The 25,971-nt window shown below is 40.7% G+C and overlaps 2 protein-coding genes across 2 annotated transcripts in view; both read right to left on the reverse strand.

Moving 5' to 3' along the window:
• The window catches only part of ADAMTS1 (ADAM metallopeptidase with thrombospondin type 1 motif, 1), a 24,904-nt gene extending 20,360 nt beyond the window's left edge, over positions 1-4,544 (reverse strand). Inside the window, exons 1-2 of the mRNA XM_009327898.1 lie at positions 4,373-4,544; positions 3,472-3,602 (exon numbers count right to left, since the gene is read on the reverse strand). Of these exons, the coding sequence (XP_009326173.1) occupies positions 3,472-3,602; positions 4,373-4,544 (303 nt within the window). The remainder of the gene's footprint in view (positions 1-3,471; positions 3,603-4,372) is intronic.
• An 18,145-nt stretch (positions 4,545-22,689) lies between these two features.
• Positions 22,690-25,971, reverse strand: part of ADAMTS5 (ADAM metallopeptidase with thrombospondin type 1 motif, 5) — a 40,692-nt gene continuing 37,410 nt past the window's right edge. The window contains exon 8 of the mRNA XM_009327798.1: positions 22,690-23,753. Coding sequence (XP_009326073.1) covers positions 23,180-23,753 — 574 coding nt within the window. The 3' untranslated portion in view covers positions 22,690-23,179. The remainder of the gene's footprint in view (positions 23,754-25,971) is intronic.

Below are 25,971 nucleotides of genomic sequence, written 5' to 3' on the forward strand. Positions count from 1 at the left end.
CAAAAACCAAAAAGCCAGTCAGCCAAACCTTCTTTTTTAACTTCCATTTAGCATCGCTAAATTTCTCCTCTTGGCTTTAATACGCAAACCCTTATGCAAAGCCTTCGCTGTTGTGGTGTAGACAGGCTCTTTGATTTCCAGTGGATATGAAGTTAAGCATGTGAACACATTTGCAAGAGGTGCTTGGGACCCCTGTTGATGTGCGGCCTTCGTTATTCCACCAACTCTTTTTTGCATAGGGTGGCACAAGATATGTTACTGTGTTGGGTGATAAAGAACTAAAATCGGGGAGCATGGGATGTTCATGAAACCTTTTCATTCAGTCTTATTTCCGTGAGCGTCATGGGGAAGTCACAGTATATTTGACTGAATGGTTCAGATTGCCAAATGCATGCTTTAAAGTTAAAAGCTATACTTAAGGCAAAAGTAGAGGTTCGGGTATATGATTAAGGTTGATCAAGGAAAAAAAATCACAGGTTTTGAAATGTCTCAAGTCTTCTAGGAATATGTGGGCCTAAGAAGAGAGGGAAGGGGTAAAGTAGGCATGGGGAAAGCTTTTCCCGATATTATTATATCTACCAATTAATCTCAGTATCTTGACTCATTCTCTTATTGTTGAGTTCCACCTTCTGTTTATTTAGAGGATTATAAGTTTTAATTCAAAATATATCTAAATATGTGATTAAAATATTGCAGACAGAAAAATGCATCTTAGTTTCACATGGGATCATTTTTTTTAGCAGAATAAGTAATTTTATTGCTTGCACAAACTCAGCCGTCATTTCTGATCATAAGCCGGGCAAAGCTGGAAGGCAGGCATCGTCTACCCTTATCCGCTGGCAATGCCCTCTCCTGTTGTGAAAGGGGCCTGGGTCTGATGCCTAGTTTGGCCGCCGGCTCCCTAGGATCCGCAGGGAGTACAGCTGAGGCAACCCCAAATTCTTTGGGTTGCAGTCGCCTCTGCTTGCCTCAGCTGCATGCTGAAGCCTGGGCAGAGGGACATCTGCATGCCCCTTGTGCAATGCAAGTGGGTGAAGAGGCGCGAGAGTCTCCTCCAGCTGCCTGTGGCCGATCCAGGCTGTTCTGGGCTCGGTAGAGCTGCTGGCCGAAGTCATGTGGCCGCTGATGGGCTGCTCTTCAGTGGTGCATTGGCAAGAGCAGGGCGGCGCTGGGCTGGTCCAGGGGCAGCCCGGGATAATCCCATGGGAGTTAATGAGGAACATGGACTGGAGGAGACCTTTTGGGCTTCTGAGGCTGACATCCCAAGGTCTGGTTACATACTGTGTGGCTTCAAAGGCATAAGGGAAAGCAGCTAGGGAAACCCCTTCCCTGAGACCTCCAAGGTCCCATAGGAGGGCTCCTTCTGAGCCTGGACTTGTTCGTACACTTACAAAGTAGAACAGCACAATTCCTAATCAGCTGGAAAGAAGAAAATCAGTGTTTTTCTGTGCTGCTTCTCTCACCAACATTTTCTTTCTTGATTATTTAAAAATCTCACAGGTTGTTGCTCAATAACATTTATGAACTGGGTGTAGTATAAAAATCCTAGCTACAGCGCAAATACGCGCAGCTGTCACACGTAACACACCTTTTAAACCCAAAGCATCATCAAGGTATTTTAGCAAACAGAGAGGTAAAAAAATTCCACTTTATAAAACCATACATTTATATAATTCTAGTGATGCCAACTGAGCTGTCATTGCTTTATACGGTAAATACATGAGCTAAAATAGGTTGTGTAAAGAAATTGCTAATAAGACAAAAAAGTGAAACCAAATTTAACTGAGAGGGCCCTGCCAGCTTTATTAATGTGGATTTCAAGGCTCTCCAAGAAAAATGTTCTCTTTTTACCTTTTCAAAAGAATTCAAACTCAAACATAGTATCAGAAGCAAGCTGAAAAACTATAAACACTCAAGCTATGACATAAGACACTAAAAGCTCGGAAACTGTAAGAAATGACAACATTAACTTGTGCTGTTTGCTTCAGGGAGGACAGAAAAGCAAAAGTCAGTTAAGGTGAGGGCATCGGCTGCTAAAACTGCCAGCATTTCTTGCTTTATGTTACTCTCTGTGGCCCCAGTCCCACAGTATTTTTCACATATTGGCGGACAGCTGCGCTTGAACAGAGGCCCATTGACTTCATGTCATTTGAGCATCTCTTTTGCGTTGGAGGGCTTTGATCTGTGTGGCTGGAAGTCTCTTCTTAGCTTCCGTCTACAGCAGCGTGCCGGCACACACCTGCCGCTTTCTTAGCACAGTGCAATTCTTCTTGATTACTCCAATTCTGCAAAGAACTATGGAAATACGTTGTGCGTTTAACTCCCATTAGATCGTTTGATTGTACATTTTTATGTCTGTGAGAAGTACCAAAATCTCTAGCTGTGAGCAGTACAAATGGTGGTTGTTCACAAGCCAGGCATTTAATTATTAGTGCCAATGAAAAGAGACCACATTATTGATGTTGGAGACTGCCGCATCCATAGCCTGTGTGGCCTCTCACAGGTGCAGTTTCATCGTAAGGCCTGCTGTAGGTGCACGTGGGTAGACCTGCTTTCCAACAGGAGGGATGGGGACAAAGGGCACAATGGCTGTAAAACTGAACTTGATGAATTTCTGAACTGAATTACACGTATCTATCTCCCACCACAGCAGAGGAATGGAGACACCGATGAAGGAAGTACCTTCCAGACTGATGTCCCTAAAATGCTACAAACCGTACATGCGTAAACTCCCTGCTTGGGCTCATTTCAACATCCGAACAAGCTTGCGAGCAGTGTTTGATTATCCAAGAGTAGGGGAATGCAAACCTTCTGACACCTCCAAAAAGCCTCCAACAAGCACTTGGACTAGGAAGTGGTGCCTGGGGAACATTTCCACACAGACGTAAGTTTAATTGCAGACATCAGCATTTTGTTGGGGAGGCTGCCTTGTCCAAAATTTTGCAGTGTGTGCATATGTCATTTCAAGCCTAACAGCTAGCAAAAAAGGATCAGCCGGTGCTCTAGACTTCAAGGCCAAATGCTGTAAATATCTACAATAAATGCTGTTCCACACATGAGTAATTCCTTTGGCTCTGTCTGCGCTGTCTCTGGGACCATGAGTCAGGGAGCACAGTACGAACCTTGACCTGCTTTTTTTGGGCCTATATTGCTGGCAAGGGGATATCCAAAGCCCAGCTACCTCCAAGCCCTGTACTCTCCCTGTCACAGGTGAAATTAGGCTTTGCTATGGGAAATAGCTTGTTTGTCCCGGGGTAGAATGGGATAAGGGGTAGAAAGGCCTCTCATCTCATTAAGGGAAAAGGAAACCCTGCTGAAAGCGTTACCTACTTCACTACACTGAATTTGTTCTTGCCTAAGATGAAAACAGTTGACCATCGACCTTTTCAAAGGGACATTGTCATCTAATCCTATTTTAGACCATCTGTGGAAAATGCAGGGGTTTATGGCTAGATTTGGTTTATTAGTTACCATGTACCAGGTACCATGGGTGTAGCGTTTCATGTACGTTTTTAATTCTATGGCATCAGTGTAGGTGTTAAGTTGGATTTTTGGATGCTTGGGTTTTTTTTTTTGTTTTTGACAGATGATCTTTTTTAGAGCTAGCAAGGAATACGGAATAAAGACAGAATACAAACAATTAATTTAATGAGTTTACTGTTGGGTCTTAGGAGTCAGAAGAAAGAAATTTGGCGTGACTGGGATACATAGATGATTATCTTATAAAATAGCATGAATATTGGCCAAAGTTGGAAAAAAAACAGTGTTTCTAAATAGGAGAATATTTTGCTGCTGGGGATTTGTGTGCTAAGAAAGGGCTGGGGGATTTCTTTATGCAGCATGGAAACACTCCCAGCAATTCATCCTCACATGGAGTTTCTTTGTCATCTGACTACTGCCACTCAGCCGTGTACGGTCTTCACTTAACTGTGGCTGTGGGGATGGCTGGAAGCATTTTGATGCTGGAAGAAAACTGAAATCTCATAATTAAAGGCACATACCTTTTTAAAAAATTTCCCCTGCAAAACTAAAAAAAATAAAAATGCAGGAGTCCTGAGCTGTTACATAGGTGTCTGCTGCCTATCAAGGTAATTTGCAGTTACCATGAACTGAACAGCATAAGCAGAGGGTGAAATTTGATTGATTTTATGAAGATGCACATATACTCCTGCACTATAGGAGTGCTTTGAAGGAGCTTGTAGAAACTGCAGTATCTGGCCTATTTCAAAGAGCTACTGCGGGCAAGTCTCCTCTGACCCATTTTCCCTTCAATTCTCAAAGTTGGTACGAGATTGATACAGGCACCTCCCACCCCCAGCAGCTCCACAACAGCCCTGCGCCAAGCAAGAGGCCTAAACGTCTGTTTTCTCACCCGGCTGTCGAGCATCAGTCTGCCTCCATGGTGTGATGACACCTGCTGTCACCGGTTGTACCTCCTTGCCTTCGTTCCACTGATTCTGCCAGGTTGGTCCCACAGTGGCAAACAGCGTCCCTGCTCCTGCATCCCGACTAGCACAGCCTGAAACCAGCGCAGCCCCCTTCATCTCTGCCCATTTGTTCTTTAGAGAGCTCATACACGTTAGAAAGGAAAAACTTGTGGAGAGTTGTAATCTAGGATAGAACCCCCAAACTCCCTAGAAGCAAGTTTAGGGAACTAGTAACTCATGGCTTCCTAGCCACGTGAATGATGGCAAATGTGTAATAGGTTTGATTAAGCTGTTCTGTAGTATTAGGACCACCCAAAAGATGGCACTAAACAACCTTTAGTCACACACACACACACACACACACACACACACACACACACACACACAATTTGCTAATAATACTCAAAGAAATAGTTCACTAGCTTAATTCTGTAATTTTGTGTGCAAAAGTAGAAGTCATCTTAGATAATTCTATGTTAGACCAACAGGAAAACTGAGGACAGACACTTTTATATAAGTAGATAAACTTTGTACTGTAAATATTACTTTTCTAGACCCACATGAAAGCATTCATATTTTTGTAAACATGACAATGTGGCATTTGGTGAGCAGCGCAAATGTGTTAAAATTACTCAGGAGTTAGGCACTGCACTTAAAATATTTGTTTCTTTAGGAGCTACTGATGCCATTGCTGTACATTGACCTTTGTAAATCTGTGGTTATTGGGCCAAAAGTGCTTTTATTTATGTGGGTGCAATGTGGAGTCATTCCACCAGTGCCCACAGAGCTACATGGAATGACAAGTGTTAGCAAGGGGAAGCTCTGGCCTGTTGTCACTAACTTTTTTAACAGGTAGGGCCAATTAGTTTGATTTTTTAATTAGCTTAGTTGTCTGCGATGGGAAGAAGACGACACTTTTCTACTAGTCACCTTCCATTTTATGATGGAAAAGTTGAAGGGGGAAAAAAATCCCTTTCATATTTATAACCTCTGAAAACTCAGTAATGGGATCTAATTTATGATAAACCCTTAAGATGAGAGCGTTCACAAAAAGTGCTGGAGGAGGAGTCCTCACATCCTGTAGGAGTCATTTTTTACTATGACTTCAGTTTCATGATCTTAATCAAATACCACATGTTAATAATAAACGATACAAATGAAGGAACAACACCTTTGCTTAGAGAAGAAATCATTTGGGTACCAAAAGGAGTTGAGAGATCTGATGCCTTCCACAAACGTTTGATTCCCCTGTATTATGAGGCTTCTCTTTTGAACGTGGCTGCCTGTAAACCTACAGCTAAAGTAGAAGGATAAAAAGAAGCTTCCCAGGAACTGGGAGAGATGTAGTGGGAATCGAGCAGTGTAAAGTCTGCCTGGATACAAAACCTTTTTTCACCACTTTCTCCAAAGCTTGTCCTCTCAACGAGTCTAGTATTTGCTCACTTCTCCTTTCTCACTGCCACAGCCAGCATGGATGCATATGGAGTGTTGAGCTCCCTATAGCTCTATGCGCTCATGAAATTAAAGGCATTTAAATCAACTGTATCAGCTCAGAAAAGGGAGTCAAGGTTTTACATTTGGGGAGGTTTTTTTTTCTTTTTTCGTTTTTTTGACAGCTCAGGTAAGGCATTTGGCTCATATAGTAATTTGGTTATAATATCGTTATATTGTAACCACTACTTGGTTATAATCAAAAAAAGATACTTGGATCTCAGGGTTTTATTTGGGGAATGAGCTGGAGCATATTCAAGAGAATTTAGTGGCACCTGTGGAAAAGCTGTGCACAGACATGGAAGCACCAGCTGGCTTGATGACATTTATTCACCATGGGGTAAAGAAGGCAAAAAGGAAGAGATAGTGGAAGTATACACACAACGAATGGGTGAGGAGCTGGGTCCTCTTTGCGCTTGTAGCACAGCAACGAGATCTACTCATGGAGAGATTCTGCACAATGCATAGCATTCAAAGCCGCCGTATATTTCACGGTTATGTTTTGGATCTCACTGTCACAGCTTGTTGAAGCTAAAGGCTTACCAATATTAGATGTGTAATAGGGATACTGAGTTGTAATAACCAGTACTAACATATAATTCAATAGTTGACTTTAAAAGCTCTGTAGTAATGTACAATTTTAATATTGTGTATCAAGGCTAAGTGAAACAAATACTTTCTCATCTCTCCAAGGCATTCATAATTTGATTTTAAACAACTTCATATTAGTAAAAAAATCTGCAAATAAGCCTTAGCATAAAAATTAGATCACTCCACAGGAATATATTTTGGGCGGGGGGAGGGGAGCAAAGCATTTTTCTGACAATTATTGCAATACGTGTAACCTTCACATTCTGAGGGGTTTTGAATTCACCACAGCTATTTTCTGTACCAAAAAGGATGTATAGTTCCTTACACAAGCTTAAAGATAACTTTGCAATGAAGTAAGAGCTGGAGGACGTAACGGGGAGGGATGATAGGGAGGGAGAGAGTCTGAACTGGAACATCACTAATTCTCACAATGGTAGCTCAGTGAGAAGAAAAAAAAAAAAGCTGCAGAACAAACCTGCCTTCATCCAGTCAATTTCTGGAAAGAAGTATAGCCATTTGGAACTGAGTTTTTACTCAAAAACTCTTTGGAAACAGGATACTGTTCCCAAGCTCTTTCAGCCCTTTTGAGACCTGGAATGAGATTCATCTCACTCAGCCTCAGACATCTGCACTGTAGCTGTCTACATCTGAACCCTACATCCCTTTGTCACTGGAAAGAAACACACATTTGTAATGTGCAATTCATCTAACCTATTATGGATGTCTACTGTAGGGTGAAATGAATAGCATGAGTGAAGTGCCCATTTTCTCTCTGTTGAATCTAAAAGGCACCTATAAAGACTGTTTCAGAGGCAGATTCGAAAGCCCATGAGAGGAAACCCCTCCCCAGTGTCAAAATTTTTTTTTATATTTTTGAAAAACTGTGAAACAGTTGCTACAGTTTTATGTATTTAGACTTAAAAAAATTACTAAAAGGAACCGTGTAATGCACTCTTGGCATAATTTATGACAGCAGTGTTTGTCTTCATAGACCAACTTGCACAGAAGTCAACCGTTGTACCATAAAGCAGTCTGTAGAGCAGTCTGAGGCCAGGGATGGATTTGTCTGGTCAACGGTGGAAGCCTTCTCCACATCTAATAACCTAGACACTCTCCACCCCCTTTATAGTCAATGGAGAGAAACAAGAGCCTGCGGGGCTCAGCTCATCTTATCCTAAGGTCAGTGGCAAAAGCCAAAAGTCTTGTACCTTTCAAGTGCCTACTTTTCTCTGTCAATTAGCAAAGGTGCCTGGGCTAACTAATTAAAGGCACTTCAAGAGTTGCCGTAGGCAGGACCAGTGCTTCTGTCTGCAGTGGGGAACTGCTTCTGTGGATGCAGCTGCAAGAGGGGACCTGAATGAAAAAAATAACTGAGAATGTCAACCTGATGCCGAAAGCAGCTGTAAAATTCCTGGTAAAAGATGAACAGTTGTTTTCTATCGCTATTTTGGAGCCTAGAAGCCCACAGTATGTTCCTGGCTGTGCTTCCGCTCACTTAAAACAGGATAATTATGACTTTTATGTCTTCCAGTTTCTTCAGCTGGGAAACAGGGGTAAGGATGTTTTCTGGTGCCTCTTTGTTTGTCATCACTTCATTTGACCTGTGTAAGCATAGGCAAATTCTGAAATCTTGCAGCTCAACTTCACAGTTAAGGGAAACTTTGGGATATTTGATTAGGACTATGCTTCGAATGGTGACATTTTCTTTTAGCTAGCTTAGTCCTGGATCAACCCAGCATAACTTGTTTAGGAGAAAATCCAAGCAATGAATTAATCAGTGAATCCTTGGACATGCAAACTTCATTTTATTTTGCGGCATCGTACGTATAGGCTTTGCCTTTTCTTCTCATTTCTTTTTATTCTCCTGTTGCTGCAATGCATGCTGGCTCAAGTTTGAGAACTGGAGACAAAAGCAGGGAGCAGACATCCCTGTTGGTATACAGCCTTCCTCTTTTTTGGAACTACTACGCAGAGAGGGCTCGTCTAGCTCCACCATTAGCCATGCAACTCAATTGCACACTAAGAACATGCATGAGGGGGCCACTTGATGACTCCTGCCATTAAGTTAACTGGTGGGAAGGGACTTTTAAATACTCTGAAGTGCTATTGCAATAGCTCTCTCTGTTTATCGTATAAAAGAAGCTGAAATGCCTAACATAGCTATATAATACATCACTTGCATGGAGGCAGTGAAAATCACTTTGAAGGCAAAAATCTCGGTAAGGTAGGTATGTCATGGGTAGCAAAAGGGTTTTAATCAGTGAGAACTGCATTAACACAGAATGCTAGGCGATGCGGTCCCATTCCTGAGCTTGGAAGCAAAACCGTAGTAATATCGGCCTCACAATTTTGGACTGGACCTGTGTCTCTGCTGTTACTTTTCCGTCCCCTCTATTTTTCATAATTTCTTGTGTGCTGTGTGTGCTGTATGTGCTTTTGGGTGCTTACATTGTCTACACCATGTTTCTGCAATTTGTTTGCAAAATATCTTGTAGGCTGAAGCTACTGTGGTGGAAATTATTAATGCTCACAATGTGTGCAATGCCTAATTAGTACTGGAACTCAAGCCTTATCTTCTCACACGCAGCCAAAAATCTCAAAGTGACTTATATCATGATGGTTGTGTTGCATTTTAATAAAACTTCCCAATTCAGTCTATAAGAGAATTCCTGCTTTATAAGTGGCTGTTCATCTCATTGTTATCACGATTCTTGATTCATTCCATTTTTTGACATTCTTGTACTTTTGTATTCATTCACTATAAAGGGGCTTGAAAGAGCAGCACATTAGACTGTTTGCCGAAGTGGTCTGTTACAATGTTTTCTCACAATAAGAAAGCACGAAATCATCCAACTATCTGCTGGAAAATGTACTAATTACTTTCTGAGTGGGTAAAAGGTCACAGCCAACGGGGCAAGGGAAAGACAAGCAAGTTCCATATAACTGTGCATTGGAATTAAGCCTAGGGAGGGAAAAAATATTTACGAATACAGTCCATAAAAATAATTGCAAAGCTTTTCTAAAAGCTTTACCATGTTGTCAAACAGGAAATTTAAGAATTATTTTGTGTCAAGACCAGAAAGGCTTACTCATAGAAGCAGAGTTTTGGTACTAGCAAAGAATAGGGACATTTTATTTTCAAATTTGTAAAGCAAACTTTGATCATCATGCCGGAAATACACCAGACTTAAGAAATCCTGCCAATGACCTCTATGGCAGAATAAAACTAAGAGAGAAGGGGAAATAACTCACCAGTTTTTTAATTACTATTATGCCAAGACTTTTAAGAGAGTTTGAATCCCAAACGTGCATTCTAAGAGGGGAAAACATTTTCTTTCATTGAACAGCCCTGGGGGGCGGCTGGCTTTTTCTCCCGCCTGCCCCTCCCCGAGAGTTTTTTTTTCTTTTTTCTTGCATGTACGTGTAAAAATACAAAGTCATTTGAAAGAATTTCACTTAATTCCTCACTCTGAGCTCACATTTGTTACAGATTTTGTTTGGCTTCCAGTTTGCCAGAAGGGAAGGGAAGAGTGTGCTCTAGCCAGGGAATGCTGCTGTCCACTGAAAAATGTGTTTGGATGGAGGAGCTCTTTTTCATGGATGGATTGTGGCTTTTGGCAGCAGAGGTGGCAGGAAGCAGTTGCCATAACTACTATACCATTAAAAAAAAAAGGCTTTAAGTAAAAAGACATTTTTGAAGTTATGTTTTTATTAACAATCCTGGTAGAATCAATCAGTTCAATATGATGGGTGACAGGATACTGAATGTGGTCTCCTGGGTGTACGCTAAGGATATGATTTTAGGGCTAATTCAGGCATTGGCTTATAAGGTACATAGGGGAGGAAAATATGTAGACAGCCAGAGAACCGAACATAATCTGCCTTGCGTGGGATTTCAGGGCTTGGCTAGAATCACGCTATAGTGTTAAATAGCAGACTAAAAGAATAATAATATACGTTTTTCAAAAACTTTAGGGATAGGATTTACAAATTCACTGAAATGATTTAGAAACATGAGTTACACTTTAAGTCAACACTAAGGACTCTGACTTAAGTGTAGACATAATTTAATATTTATCTATATTCAAGTGACAGATACTACTCAGATAAAAAGCCCAGATATAGTTGGTTAACACTGAGTATTACTGGAGTAGACCCAGGGATGGTTTATACTGGGTCAAACCCAGCCGAAGGTTTTTCATCCTCAACATTACACCACGCATTATTGTCACTGGCAAATTGCTTTGGCACTTTTTTTGTGTGCTGTTGGAATCAGAAAACATTTCATACTGCTAAAATAACCCCTGTCTATTGCCATATGGATACCAACGTAGTTTTTGTGGTCCTCTAGCTACTTTCCTGCAGTGCTTTGAGATGTGTTCCAAATCACCAGGCTATTTATTTACTCACGGGACCTTTACTGAACTAGTCAGGTGGATTGGACTCATACCCCTGCTTAAACACTGGCTCCCAGGCAGGATTTATCCCTTCATTCTCACAAATTTCTGGGGTCAGCGCCTATGAGACTGTCCCTCAACGAGCCTTTGCAACCCATGGTCATGGTGCACCTTCAGCCGGGACGCTTACTCTGGTCCCACGGAGAGGAGAAGTGCTCCCGTGTTCCCGTTTCGTTCAGCCAGCGGCTTTCTCTTGGGTAACGACACCAAGAGCCCTTGGGGTATTTGTTAATCAAGCTACAGCCTAAATCCCTCGTCTGTGAGGTGCATTTCCTATGGTACATCTTACTGACCTGAGCATGTGTATCAAAGAAACTTTCTAGTCTACCTACTAACCCTTTGCTTTAAATGCAAGTGTTACTTTAGGAAGTACATTAGGAATGACTGATTCACTCCCACCCCTTTGTGAGTTGTAATGTATATAACAGCTACAATTGCTTCCATGCAAGAGGAGGAACCTCCTGGCATATCTAATTAAATAAATCAACTACGACTTTATTTCAAGCTTTAAAAAGCCTTAAAATGATAAAACAGTCTGGGCTGCAATCTTCAGTTTTTTTAGTAACAATATCCACATTCTCATAAATAATTGGGCTATGAAGTCTTCAGCTACTAGTCCTAATGGAAAGCCATGTTTGTCCTTAGAGAATAAAAAATTTTTGTTCCTTAGATTTATCTGATAAGTTTAATCTTTTGTGAAATTATCCTAAACTGTCTGAGCTCCCTTCTTAGTTACTTCTTGTCCCTCGCTGTATCTAACTGAAAAGTAAAGCTTTTTTGCCTCTATCGCTACTCCATTCTTTTATTCTAGCTGTTCTGCTTTATATTTTAAAGTTTAGCCCTATATATGGATTTCTACGAGTCCAAATTAACTCCCCGAGTTTTCCAAAGTTTTTGGATGCTGCCTGGTTATGGCTTACATTCAGATTCAAGATAGAAGAGATACTGTTCATCAATACTGTTCCTTCTTAGAGCTTTTTACCCCCTCTTTTTTCTTTTGTGCTTGTAAATGAGAAGTAACTACGTCTCCTGATTTTTTTGCCAATGTCTTTTTTTTTCTAATCTGCTAGGTCATTATCATCGTCTTTTACATATTTCTAGAAATCTGACTAGCTCTGAAAACAAACCAGGTGATGATTTAAATAAACGTTATGAATACAGCCAAAGGAAATGGCTCCTGGGGTAGAAGGTGCAGGCTCTGGGGAACAGGAGCCCGAGACTGGAGTCAGGCTGGAAAGGCCTTCAGCAGGCTGAGGCAGGCAGAGACCTTTTGGAGGCAAAGTTGTTCCACAGTAACCTCACAACCTGTCTTAGGTTCTGCCTCTGTCTCTGCCTTGCCTTAAGAAACTACTTTGGGGAAAAAAAAATAGCCCAAAATAGACAATGAACTCATCCCAAAATAATAATTATTTTGATGGAGAGGGAAACAAAACATCCTTTGCTTCTTTCTCCTCTCTGAAGGAAACGTTCTTCATATGTAATACTTCAGTTCACCTTTTCATTTTAACCCGATGAAGGGCTAGCATTTTGATGGTGATTTCCTGCATACTTGAAGAGGCTGAGATTCACACAGAGAAGTCCTGCAACTTTCCTTCTCCCTTAGAAGTGAAGCTGAAGAGCATTACAGCGTGCCTGTACTGCCAAGAGTCTGACTGTGTATTTTGGCATTTGAATGCCAGGCTGGTTGGTAATTTCCCCTTAAATCCTTTCATAGCTCAAATTCCTGTCGAAAGAACCTATATCTCCGTAGCTGCTGGTTTACCATACGGAGTCTGTCTCTGCTCTCTGCGGCTGCTCTGCCATTTGGTTTACCCCTCAGGAGCAATGCCATTTCACGTGCTTTTATTCGGTTGTGTGCAGCGTATATTTAAAATGAAATATTGGCCGGAACCCCTCTGGATGGCTGTCAGATCTTAGCATGCCACATAAATATCAGTGTGAAAACATTCCTCCCAGCCCACACAGAACGCATCTAACACTGTTTTTTCTGGACAAAACCAGCCCTAGTACAGCGAGGCCTTCAGCAAAGGACCACTTCCAGTGGGCAGGGCCCTGTCTTAAATTGACCACTTTAAAGTGCTCTGAAAGTTTCCAGTATAATTTTTGTTACCCTTTAGTTACAGACCACCTTTACTAGGTAACTAAGCTTGTTTGCCAACCCGTTGGGTAGCTGCCATCCTAGCAATTGCCTAGGTGGCCTGCTGCCAGCTTTCAACTATTTCAAGATGTGAGTCACCTGACGCTCTCAGGCACTACGGGACCGTAGCGATGCTCACCGCGCCGGTGCCTTCCTGCTTACCAAGCAGATGTTGCCCTGTGGTACCTCCACGGCTTTATGGCTGCACGGGGTCGGTTTCCAGCGGGCCTCTGCCGGACTGCCAGTCGAGGGCAATTTGCACAGTTTTTTGCAAGGATGTGCACTTTACGTGCACGAACACCTGCGTACGGCCCTTCTGTGGTTACCGGCACTGCTAGAGCAGAATTTACATCTGCAAACCTCACCAGGGTGTACGGCCTTCGATCATTACAGCAGATAAGCAAAATTGTCAATGGGCATGAGAACACCCGGCTCCCATCAGCAGAGGGCCCAGGCACAACACCTGCTACCGCAGCAACTCAAAGCTTAGAAGGAGTAAGTGCCTCAGTGCCTCCAGAGCAAAAAATGTAAAATCCATTTTGACTGCACTCTCTCGAAATAACACCACGAATGTGTAAGGGGGAAAAAGGCGACTAGCAGAGCCGGCGCTATAAAAAGAATTAATTTCTGATGCACACCTGTGCGAAGCGCTCAGATGAGCTAGAGATAGGCACGTTCTTACACATACGCACGATCTGAAAGTTCAGCCGGCTTCACCCCTCAAGACAGTCTGAGAGTTGATGCCAGCAGGGCTCTCGCGCGGCGCTGCCGGGCTCACCCCCTGACCCTCCTCTTCTCCTGGCAGCTGCAAGGGCAGGGGAAGCCGTTCCTTTAGCGCCCGTCCGGCAGCAGTCACGATTTACTGGGAAGCGTTGCTACTAACGTGAGTCTGTTTAGCAGAACCCAGGCTTACGCAGTCAGAGACGTGCGGGAAGGGTTGGCTTTAGTTCTACAGATTTGGGTCCTTGAGGTAAAGTTTTACTGAGACAGAGGAATAGATGGAAGAAATAAAGTAAAGACACACCAGTGAACCAAATTACAGGTAGACAAAAATACATGCTTACGAGCTTCCTGTGGCAAAATGCATTGAAGCTAATAAAGATTACAGAATGCAACACTTCTTACCCCTTACGCCTTCTGAGGCACCCCTCTCTCTCCCATACCTAAATGCACGTGTTCTCCAGAATTTCATCCGACTATCCTGTCTAACTGTATTTGTTTAGCAACACCTGGAGCAGTGAGACTATGGTGGCAATGGCCACAATGGCCGTTTTAATAAACTCATCCTTAGGTTGCACATGATTGCTACAACAAAGCTTTCTTGAGCAGCTGCTTAAGAAAATGTCTGTGCGCTTTCACTTAAGACATATTTTTCCCAGAATAATCAAGGGAAAGCAAAGAGATTGCTGCCCTGGTCCTCCAAGCATGGAAAATAGTATTGTTTCCTTGGCTTTTGTTAAATTATTTTTCCCACACATGTTCTCTTCAAACCTATCCTTAGAAAAAATCTAAGTATGATGAATTTATTACTTTAAACTTCTCAGTGCACAGCATAAGGAGAGTGAGGTAACGGTGTAAGCAATGTGGAAAGACTTGAACATTTTCTAGTTTAATTATTGGATATATTTTGAAGTTTCCAAAACTTATGTTTTTTTTTAAAAGATCAGTTTGGCTAGGGGACTGAAATTGGATCAAATCCATCTTGCATCCCCACCTAAAAATGAGATTTGCGTCTACAAGTTCAGAGTCTTGGGAATAGAAGTCTCCCTCCTCACATGTAATTACGTGCAGTTTCTGAAGAGGTGAAATGTCACATTATGAAGAGATGGAAAATACATTAAGAGAGAATGAGTTCATCTTCCTGATACAGAACAGTCCCTGCACAGTAATGGGATTATGACAGCGTTGGACATTTGAAAAAGTCTATACTGCTGTCTCTGCTCTATTTGATTTGTATAGGAATGGATTTCCGTTCCCAGTAATGGCTTTCTCTGAGCAAACTCTAAAATGGGAAATAAAAATGGAGTTTTGGGAAGATAGGACCTGCCATAATGACTCAGTGACATTGCAGCTTGCTATGCAGACAAAAATACAGAGGAGGTACTGAAGTATCTCTGAGGTGGTAACACTTGTGGAGTTCTCCAAGAGACAAAAAATATCTAAAAGTAGAGGACGAAGTTGTGGCACACTTTGCATGTCTGCTATTTCTACCTGCAGGTGGGCAGGAGGTGGCAAGGAGTCGGTGGAGGTTTTGCTCTGCCCCAGCATCCTGGCTGAGGAAAGATGCAGGGAGAGATGAAAACCTGTTAGTCAATTTTAACTGAAGAGTGTAGCAGATGACTCATCTCCCTACACTCTTCAGGCAGGATAAATGGTAAAACTGCCTTCTAGCACAGGTTTTTCACTGCACCCTTCACTGACGTTGACCACTGTATTCTTTCTGATGGGCAGCCACCAGCCTTATAACCATCTAGTGTAAATGTGTAAGCAAGGTTTTCTGAAACATCTTTATATACATATAGACTCTGTGATAGTAATATTACAAATATGTAATATTGTACATATATAGAGAAATATACTGTACCAAGCTCTAGCAGGACAGCTCTCTTGTAATGTGGTTCAAGCGGATTTATATGTGAATGTAACAGATTATTAGACTAATTTTTCTGAAGACCTTGGGCCTCTCTAACAGGTACTGGCAGCTCTGTAAAGCTTCACTGCTGTTGTTTGAACAACCTAGGAAGAAGAGCTATTCCTAGGCATATATAAATTGTTTCTGTAAATAAGAATCAGTTTCATTTACAATTTGTAAAACAAAATAAAGCAAAAACTCCACATTAGGAAAAAGGCAAAATCCAAAATTCATAAAAATGCCAGCAATCAACAGATTAGACAAGCACATGGGGTAAGATTTAGACAGGATGAGTTTGCTTTCACTTTTGGAAAGAAAGCATCGTTTTTGGGAACAAGAAAAACTCCAACTTAGTGTTGTGGAATGACAAAGGATAAGCAAGAAATCAGCATGAAAATGGGATTATAATGCATAATAATACTGTTCTATTAGAAAAGTAAATCTTGGTAATAACGCATCTTAAGAGCCACGCTTCAGCTGGAGTGTGTATACAACTCCGTCTCACCAGCCCAATCCCCTAATTACTGCTTCTATCTTTCCTTTGACACATGCTGTACCACCACTTCTGCACACATCGTACACTCCCGTTACCCATTCTGGCAGGTTTTTACTGCTCTTAGATTGGTTTATATGCCTAATTATGAATCTCATGCTGAATATCTAATCCATGAATTCTGCAGGGCGTTGCTTTTGGACAGATCCCATGGATTTCGTGGGCCCTTTGGGCAGGCTCAGGAGATCACCGGTATACACCATCTTTCTGGACAGCAGCAAATAGGAACTTTGTCTAGGGCTCTGGAGAGGCACCGAATGCCGCTTTCTGCACATTCCTGTTATATTTCATGACTGGCAGAAACACTCTGACAGAACCCCATCCCACCACAACTGAAGTGGGAATGTTTATGCCTTAATGTAGGGATCAGCTCAATCTCTTTTTGCTCGTCTGTCTCTAGTGGGGCACAAATGGCAAACAGTAGCCCACAAATATACCATATAGAACAAGTATTTTGGACCTATGATACAGTTTGTATTTATTACTTTTACTGAAATCACAGAATCAAATGTTTTAAGATTACAACTGGTAAATTATACATATGTAATAGTTTACAAAGCAAAATATTGGCCTTCAATGTGTCATAGTACAGTGTAGACCTTGTACAATTCAGTTCAAATGAATTTATATTTTGCATAACATATTATTTGTGATGTAAACTGGCTGACATAGTAGTGCTCTAAAAATATTAACTCTCTTCGATTAGACACATGCTAGGATGAAAAAAGTTTTGTGACACATCTTCATTTTTCAAAGGGTACTGGTATTTCAGCCAAGTTATCTGTAATGCACAAAGTGACACTTCCCAGAACATGCTGACACCAATGGAGTGTGTAAAGAGGCACGTGAAATAAACTAAGCAAAACTAAACGTTGTGCTTTCCCATTAGTCTTCCCTACAATACCCCTCTCGTTTTATCTTCTCTGAGGTTAGGCAGATGACCTGGCAACAGAAATTAGATGGATTTATTGCTGTACAGGAGTATTACACCCCTCCAACTTACTTGAATTCAGTATATTATTTCCTGTATCTGATGGGATTTTAACAATGCATATATGCTTGACTGTCAATGAGTATGTTTCATATGACAAACTACCTGAAAATTTCACAGTTCATATGATAAATTCTGTAAACCAGTTGCTATAAATTAAAAGACAAATTATGCTGTCACTTGAAGTGGTATAAGTCTGAAGCAGCTCCTGCAAAGCCAGATGATGTAATGAAGTTACTCTGAATTTACATAGGTATAACTAAAACCGGTGTAACTATTTTGCCCTGTGAGTGGGAGTAACGGAGACCCAAATACTTGTTTGTGTATGTATGTACATGTATGTGCTTATATATACACAAGTATACACATGCACACACACAAAATATGCATTTGCATTTAGCCACAGTTAAGTTCTACATGTGCCCACGTATGTGTTTCAACACGGACTATGCAAGGCTGATGTACGTGGAAATTATTTGTGTCCTTAGAGTGACCGTGAGCCTCTACAGACAACTTTCAGGGCAAACGACATTGTGAGTTTTGTTTTCAACCTGCAACTCCGCAGTGTGCAGAGCAGCGGGACAGTATCAAGGCGTTTGGTACGGCGTGTCTGGAGATAAGTTCTTACACCGCTCACCTGGCAGACTAAGAATACATTTGGGGCGTTTCAAGTCTTGTATGGTATCACTGAAAACTTACTCTTGTAGTAAAGTCTTCTAAACCCCAAAGCTACATTTTGTGGTGCCAGCTGAGGACCTGACAATTTCTCTCACGTTGAGTCATTACCGGTACACGTGATAAACCAGAAATATTTGCATTTGCAATGCTATTCAAAACAAGAATGTTGAACTAGCTTTACTATACAAGCTAGTATCAGCGTACCCACAGTAAAAAACCCTCTTGAAAATGCAATGATGCACTCTGGCAACTCTATAAAAACTAATCACTTAATTAAAAAAAGCAACAAACCCCTCCAAACCAGCAGCTTTTTCCTAAAAACTGCAGCCCATGCTCAGAGCATCTAATTTTGGCTCTTGCCACAGGCTCCATCTTCCTCAGTGACAAAGAACAGCACGGCATTCATTAGCAGAGGAGAAACACTCACCTAAACGGACTGCTGAAAGCCCACAATTATTAATGTTCCATCCTTACAAATCCTGTTTAAAGCCTGCCCTAAAGATCATCAAAGTCAAGGCTTATAGTCATTCCCTGGCATTTTGGAGCGGGTCTTGAGTGAGGAAGCATCACCCACTGGCCGTCACAAATTAATCTAAAGCCTTGTGGCTGGCTCTGAGTCTTTGGTAGCGCCTGGACGGCAGGAGACACCGGGCAAAGAGGCTGAGCTGGAATTTAACTTGTGTGAATGTGGGCACTGATAAGCAAGATAACTTTCAACAGTTTGAAATAGATTATATGCAGTCTGTAGTACTGCCCTTATGGTAAGGTGGCTACAGAAGTGATTTGTATTGTTAAATAAACCGACTGTAGAAAAGCTGTAGGTTTTCTATGTTGCATTTTTTTCCTTACACTGGCCCCAATACAAGTTCCCTTGAGTTCAGCAGTAGTTGGACTGGATGAAAAGTGGAAGCAAACGGATATTGTTATTTTCAAGGAAACACCAGGATCGTGTGCTTTGCTGGCTTTTTTGCATCTAACTTTGCCTGATGTGGTGCAAAGAGCTAGAATACAATGAAGTAAAACATTGCAAAGCCTTCCAAATTGGGCTTTTGACTATTTATAGCCATATATCCATATTTATGTATGTATATGAACGGTGGAAAGACTGAAAAAGCAGTTTTTTCAATGGTTCAGTCTTCATAAACTGAATCATACATTGTTTCAGCTATATTTTTAAAGAGGCACACAAGAGTTTCTCCGTCGTGTTTTCACTTAAACATAAGAAGCTGCATGAAAGCAGACTCACTTGCCACCCTGACAGCTCAGAGAAACTTCATTCACGTATAGAGGACTCTCACTACAAGCCCGAACTTGCTCCCATTGACGCGGAGGGTGAGACTCCTACCAGCTTCGGTGGTAAATCACCGAGGCTTGCAGCATGAACTGCACGCACCTCTGCGAAGCCAGCCTCTTTCTGACTTCTTTAGGAGCTAGTATGGGTTTTTTTTTCGGTCCGCAGACCTTTATGACTTGCTAGTGGAGAGATTTTTGAAGTGAAGTGTAAAAAGGAGCTTTGAGCATGAGGTGTCACAAAATTAAAAATCTACAACTTCTCTAAGAAAAAGATGGTAGCAGAAAAAGAATATACATCTATACAGTGTGCACACATGTATACACATATACTCCTGTTTCATGCAGAAAGCTTTCTAAATAAAAACATACAAAAAGTAACCAGTGCCATACATTATGTAAACTCACAAGGCGTACTTTCAACATAAATTTGAAGCATAAATTAAAAGAGAGCGAGAAAGAGAGAGACAGAGACGATAGCAAAACATTTTAAATATAGAATTTGCACAATTGGTATTTTTGTTAAATAAGAATAAATAAATTCATTACATCCGTTCACATACCAGTTGTAAAAACAATAAATTATTTTTTTTTTTTCAGTGCTGTGTTGCTTTTTTTTTTTTTTTTTAACAATTGTGATCAATCCACGAGATTATTCCCTCTCCCCCTTGTGATAAAACTGTTTCCGCAGGAGGGCAGCTAAACTTAATTTCTGTATACAGTCAAACCAAAGATGATAGGCTTTTTCCTAATGAAAATGTCTTATTTGAAAAGCAGATGCTCTAAAAACCACCGATGCTGAGGGGTCCAACTCCACGTAAGGACATTGGAGATGTGTCCCAAAAAGGCAGCAGTGAGTTTAACACTGAGGATTGTTTCTTTCTATGCAAAGAGCAATACTCCGGGTTTCTATCCCCTAGATGCCTTTCATAAATCCCATTTGGCAACTCTTGGTAGTAATGTAAACAATGACATAACAGTGCGAGCGACAAGGAATTTAGTTGAGAACAGAAGTTGAAATGACAGTGTCACATACCTTGCACCAATTTTTCATTCATCAGTTACATGAGACAGCTCTGACTGACAAAAGCAAGGTCTGGAATTGGAGTCCGATGACAAAGAACAGCTGAAAAGCAAGTGTTAACTAGGGCAGGCTGACCTAGTTTATCTTACACTTTCAGGGTTGCTTCCTTGGTCTGTCCCCTTTGCCCTCTCACCATATAAAGGCGACTGCTTTTTGCTCATACCAATTTGCTTCATTACTACACTGGTGAAAAGGGAAAAATCACTACAGTGGTTTGTTCTCATACTTATTTATGTTTTTATAAATAAACTCTTTCTATGAAAAAAGATATTCTTGATCTAAGGAAGCTTTAAAGTTATACTCGCGTATGGTATTACTCTTCTGGAGCCTGCATAGCATCCAAAAGCTCTACTCATCCTGTTGAATATGTAATAAATTATTACTATGATGCAAACACAAATACTTGCACGTTCTGTCTCTATTATGATAAAACACAGGAAAAACAAATGCCACTTAATACAGCAGCTGTATGCAGAGACAAATGTTAAGTCTATGCTGACACGCATTAAGTCTCCTTATTTTTCCTCTCGTGATGGTTTCTATTTGTTACGAACTTTTTTGAGAGGTTCTAGAACATGTGTAATACATATATAAGTATAAAAATAAGATTACTTGAACGGAAAATAAGACACTTCTAAGTGATCTTATGTTAATAGGCAGAGAAGCCATAAATCTTAACTTTCCAGAACTCTGCAAATATTCAGAGCCTTGATCTCAGTTCTTCGGGTGGGATCACAGATTAAGTGGAGAATTTTCCTCAAGAACCACAATTTTGCATAGGACTACTCCTAATAAGAAGGCCATGCCATTCTTGAAAGCTGAAGGTGACTAGTAACGTTCGTTGGTAATTCATTTTGACAGAGGAGGAGGCCCTGCCCCTATTACTGTTTATTTAGAACAGGGTACAAAAATAGATACTTCTCCAGGTTTCATACTTGTAGATGTAGCAATTCTATGCTGTTTTGAAATCATCACATGCTTTCTTAGAGTTCATACAAACATGCCACAGTTGCAAAAACATGTTTGTGTCAGTCTGGAGTGAGACCTGCCCTTGCTACACTCGCCAACAAGTTTTCTCTACTGATTTCATGATTGGGATTTTCAGAAGAGCCTGGGGTGTTTCAGCGCTCGAATACCACTGACTTACGGCTGTGAGGCTTGTCTGAAAATCCTCCTGCAGTCTCATACTCTCCTGCGTGGATGAACGAAGGAATAAAAGACAGATGGGATTCTATTTTCATCAGCGTATTATAACCATTTCTTTCGGTACCTGTTATCCTAGGGCTCAGTTCAAAGCCTGCTGATATAAAAGGAAGCAATTTTAACAGGGCTGCCTGCTATCGGGCCTCCACCTGTTACCTGCATAAAGTGAAATGCCCATCCTCGGTCACAGAAATTGCACCAGACAATAATGGGATTCAGAAGTTGCTGCCAATGAAAACTCCTACCAGCTACTGCCTGTACTGTGGAAACAGTCTTATTGGTACTGGGCAAGTCCTCCACATCCTGATGTGGTTTGACTTCCTAGTGACCCCTCTTCCTCCCAAATGTGGTAGATATACAAAACACGAATGCCTTCTATAGCTTTAAAAAAACTCAAAACCACACACAAAACAATCAAAAAAGACAAATAGTTACAAACTTTTGCTGGTAAGATGAATACCAGAGTTAGACATCATGGACAAAACAGTGATAAAATATTAACTGCTTGCTGTGTTTTTTTGACCTTTATAGCCTCTTCAGAAGATGTAGGTACATTACACATTGTTAGATTCAAGGTGGAAGCCATAGAGAAAATAACAGAGAAAGCAGTTGAACACAGCCTCAGAATATCTGAGTTAGAAGACACTTGATTATCTTACCTGTAATTTTTGGTTCTCTAACTAGTTTCTACAAAATACAGTATGCCTTTGTTTTACGGAAAGAAGAAGCTAGCAGCTATTGTTCATCGACAACAAGGACCCCAAGCTGTGACACAGCTGGAACTAGTGGAAGGTTTACAAGCAAAGTGTACACAAATTCCTCCTAGCAGCCAAATCCTCCTCCTGTGTGTGTCTGACATACACATGGTGAGGAGTCGCTGATGGTGCTGGTATTTGAGCAATGCACATGTGGGGATCCCTGGTCTGCAAGCTGCTGCAATGCTCCTTCTTGGCGGAAACACAGTATTTGTCATAGAATAATCATCTGCCGTCAGGAAATTCCTAGCATGAAAACGTGTTTCCTTTTGTCAAAACCAAAAGGTATTACTTCTTAAAACCAGCAGCAAGCTCTTCATTTTCCAGTAAAACATCTGCGGCCCTTTCTGAAGAATGGACCAAGTCCACAAGGGCTGCAGATATACTTTGGTCAATCACTTTGCTTATGGAGTTTGTCTTTTGATTTTTTAATAGAACCAAGTGATATAAAGTGACATACCAAGTGAAAGATATTTACAAAACAGTATAAAATAAGCTACTGTGGTATCACAGGTACATGTGACGTTTTCTAAGGACATACTGTATTAGAGGTAGGTGAAAAAGGGGAGATGATTCTGTAACCTTCAGATATCCCAGGATCCTCCATTCACTAGTTTTTCTTCTTTTGCATTATTTTATTTTATATTTTTGCAGACACAGAGGGCTTATAACAACTTTAATGCTTAGTTTTTTGACATATTAAGATCACCCTACTATTATTTAAAGCAGTGCACATCTTCATTTGGTCCAAATAGGCAGATTCTGCCCATAATTTGAGACTGTATGTAAGTATACTGAAGCCTTTGCTTCTCTCTGTCTGGGCAGACCTAATACCAGTATGTCAACAATGGCTTAATCAAACCTCTTTTAAAGAAGATCACAACCACAGGTTAACACTTTTTCAACAAGCACTGTTTAAATGCTGACGGTCTCTGAGAGAGAAGACATCCCTTAGCTAATTTTCCATGCCCGTCTTTGCACTGGACAGTCCTGGTGTGCCATCCTGTGTCGCATGTTCGAGAACAAGAAAGCCACGGCCCCGTAACCCAGCGGGGTTGCATGAGCTGGGGAGTTACTTTGCTGCTGCCGCTGCCGCTGCTGGTGACAGAGTTAGTCATTTGCCCTTGCTTCTTTGGCACGAAGAAACTATAGCGGACATCCACTGATTGAGTTGGATCTGTCGCAAGTATCTGCACAATAAGAACCTCTTTTGTGGCAGAGTGTCCCATTGCGTGCAAGAAATCATCTTTGTGACTCCAGCCGCTGTAGTTCATGACAGTCCCGTTGATGTCAATGATTGTTTCTGAAGTGGAGATCATATATTTTCCATTGACAAGGTACTCACCGTTTTTCTTTTTCAGGGCCAGGTAGGCAGTGAACCTGCTCTGGTCCTTAGTCTTGAACTGCCGAACTTTGATGTGGGTTGCCCCTTCCGGGATTTTCACTACATCTGTGTAGCCCTTGCTGAGTGAAGTTAAAAAAAAAAAGCATTCAGTAGCTAGCGTGAAATAAGGCTCAAGTCTTACTGCAACACCTAATGAAGTCACTGGCATGACACATCTTGCTTTGTTATAGTTCAGGCCCTGAATCCATTTGGCTTGAGGCTCATCTAAGATTAATTTAAGCAGGTTCCACTGTTTGTCTATTGTATCATTCTTCATGTTCTTGAAGAAATTTCTACTGCACTTATTTCAATTGCTGAATCTTTAGCTTTAGTAATGATTTTACGTGAGTCAGATACAAGAGGAACAAAAAATAACAGATAGCTTATATATTTCAGCAAAGGGTGGGAGATATGAAATACGATGCACGCTTTGCCTGCCAAGGAAAAGATAATGAGATATGCATTGGTTACAGCTGTTTCTCGCTGTCTTTGCTATAATGATGATTAAGGAAAGCATGAGCAGAGTAACAGCTGGGTAGAGGTACCTTGGGAACATTTAAAAATAATCTTGATCACTGAGAAAAAATTTGTTTACTTTGAAATTCATAAAGCGGAAGATTAATTGTCAAGTGTCTAATATGAGGTGCGCCCAGATATTTAATTTGTACCATCACAGAGTTTTTTCTCTTACTACTTATGAAGTATCTTAATTCAGATTTAGAAAAAGATATTTAACTCTTCTACTGAAAGTGACAAGCGTTCAAAGTGTGCTGGAACTCATCACTATCTCAAGTATGTTATTTATTTTAACTTTACTGATACATAGAAAAAATCTAAAGACTATACATAGCTATAAGCCACCAGCTGGACTCTGGAGACATGTATTTTCATTTCTAAACCTGTGATAAAACCATTCCGCAAATACCTCATATCTGAAAAGTTTAGTGCTGAAACTTCTAGAAAAAAAGGAATGAGAAAATACACTAAAAATATATAAAAGTGAAGGGGGGCATCCTTTGGGATTGTTTAAGGAACAGACTGCTAATTTCTAGAATTTTTGGCTGCACGAGTAGAGACTGCACAGACTACAGATTAAATGCTTGTGCTATTCCCCTGCTATTTCCAGGAGTTATGGGACGACGACTAAAACTCTATTGATTTAGCACTTCCATAAAGCTGAAGGAATATGGTGCGAAAAACAGGCTGGGGGGGACTCTGCTCTACAGCACTGCACAAATATTTTTACCTGTTAAAACATGTTATTAAAGTTACAAAGTCATTTGTTCAAAAACTAAAAGCAATGCTGGAGAATTCAAGTCATCTGCACAAAGAATTGTAACACCCCATGGCACAAAGAAACACATGCAGCCTTAATTCTCCTCTTTTCTAACTTCTGACAATTTGGCTTTACAGCCTTTTAAAAATCATTCTTAGGAAGCAAGTTTTCCAGAAGATTATGTTTTGACTGCTTTAAAAGAAAAAAGTACAAACAAATGTTGTTATGGCAATCGTCCGCAATGGGAAATACTAGTTTTCCCCTGTACATTTAATAGTTTCCCTGTACATTTAATGTACAGATTGCTATGGTTTGGTTTATAATGCACAGCAATGCAGGAGCTGCTATTTTTCAGTGGAGAAAAGGTAATTTTACTACAGCCACTGCCCTTTCATATGTAAAAACAGTTTACAGACAATTAAGATTTCACTATTTTAATGAGTGGCTTATTTTAAAGTCAATTACTTGCATAAGGGAATTGTCTCAAACAGTATTTCCAGTAAAAAAATAAATCCTCGTCACTCCGAAATTCAATCAAAATCAAGTTAGGACATACTTGTTACTTACAGGTTGACTATTACTTTCTAAATGGGGCAACTTTTTGAATGCATTGAGGTTGAATTAATATTTTACTCTCTGACCAGTCTCATTTAAGCTAAAGGCATGATTTGAGGAGTAAGATGGTAACTTTATAGGAATAATTATAATAGAATCTCTCCGTTTCCAAGCATATCTATGCTACAAATCTGGCCTCACTGAAATTCATGGAGCCCCTTTAACATTTTTGCTGGAGTCTGGATTCCAGCACAAGGATCATTACTGAATCACATGAAGTGTATGTCACACTGTCTTCTTCATTTAGACATCCCAGATATTTCAATATTTAAAAATTGGAAAAGATTTGGTTTATATAAGTACTAATTTGGATGGAAAGTCATTCTTTTTGGCAGAGGTGTTCTGGCATCCTTAGGTGAGAAATCATTGGTTTACCAGGAGGAAGATTCGTTATGTTTATTTTCAGA

The sequence above is a fragment of the Pygoscelis adeliae genome, unplaced genomic scaffold (assembly GCF_000699105.1).
Source record: "Pygoscelis adeliae isolate BGI_AS28 unplaced genomic scaffold, ASM69910v1 Scaffold14, whole genome shotgun sequence".
In the NCBI taxonomy this organism is placed as follows: domain Eukaryota; kingdom Metazoa; phylum Chordata; class Aves; order Sphenisciformes; family Spheniscidae; genus Pygoscelis; species Pygoscelis adeliae.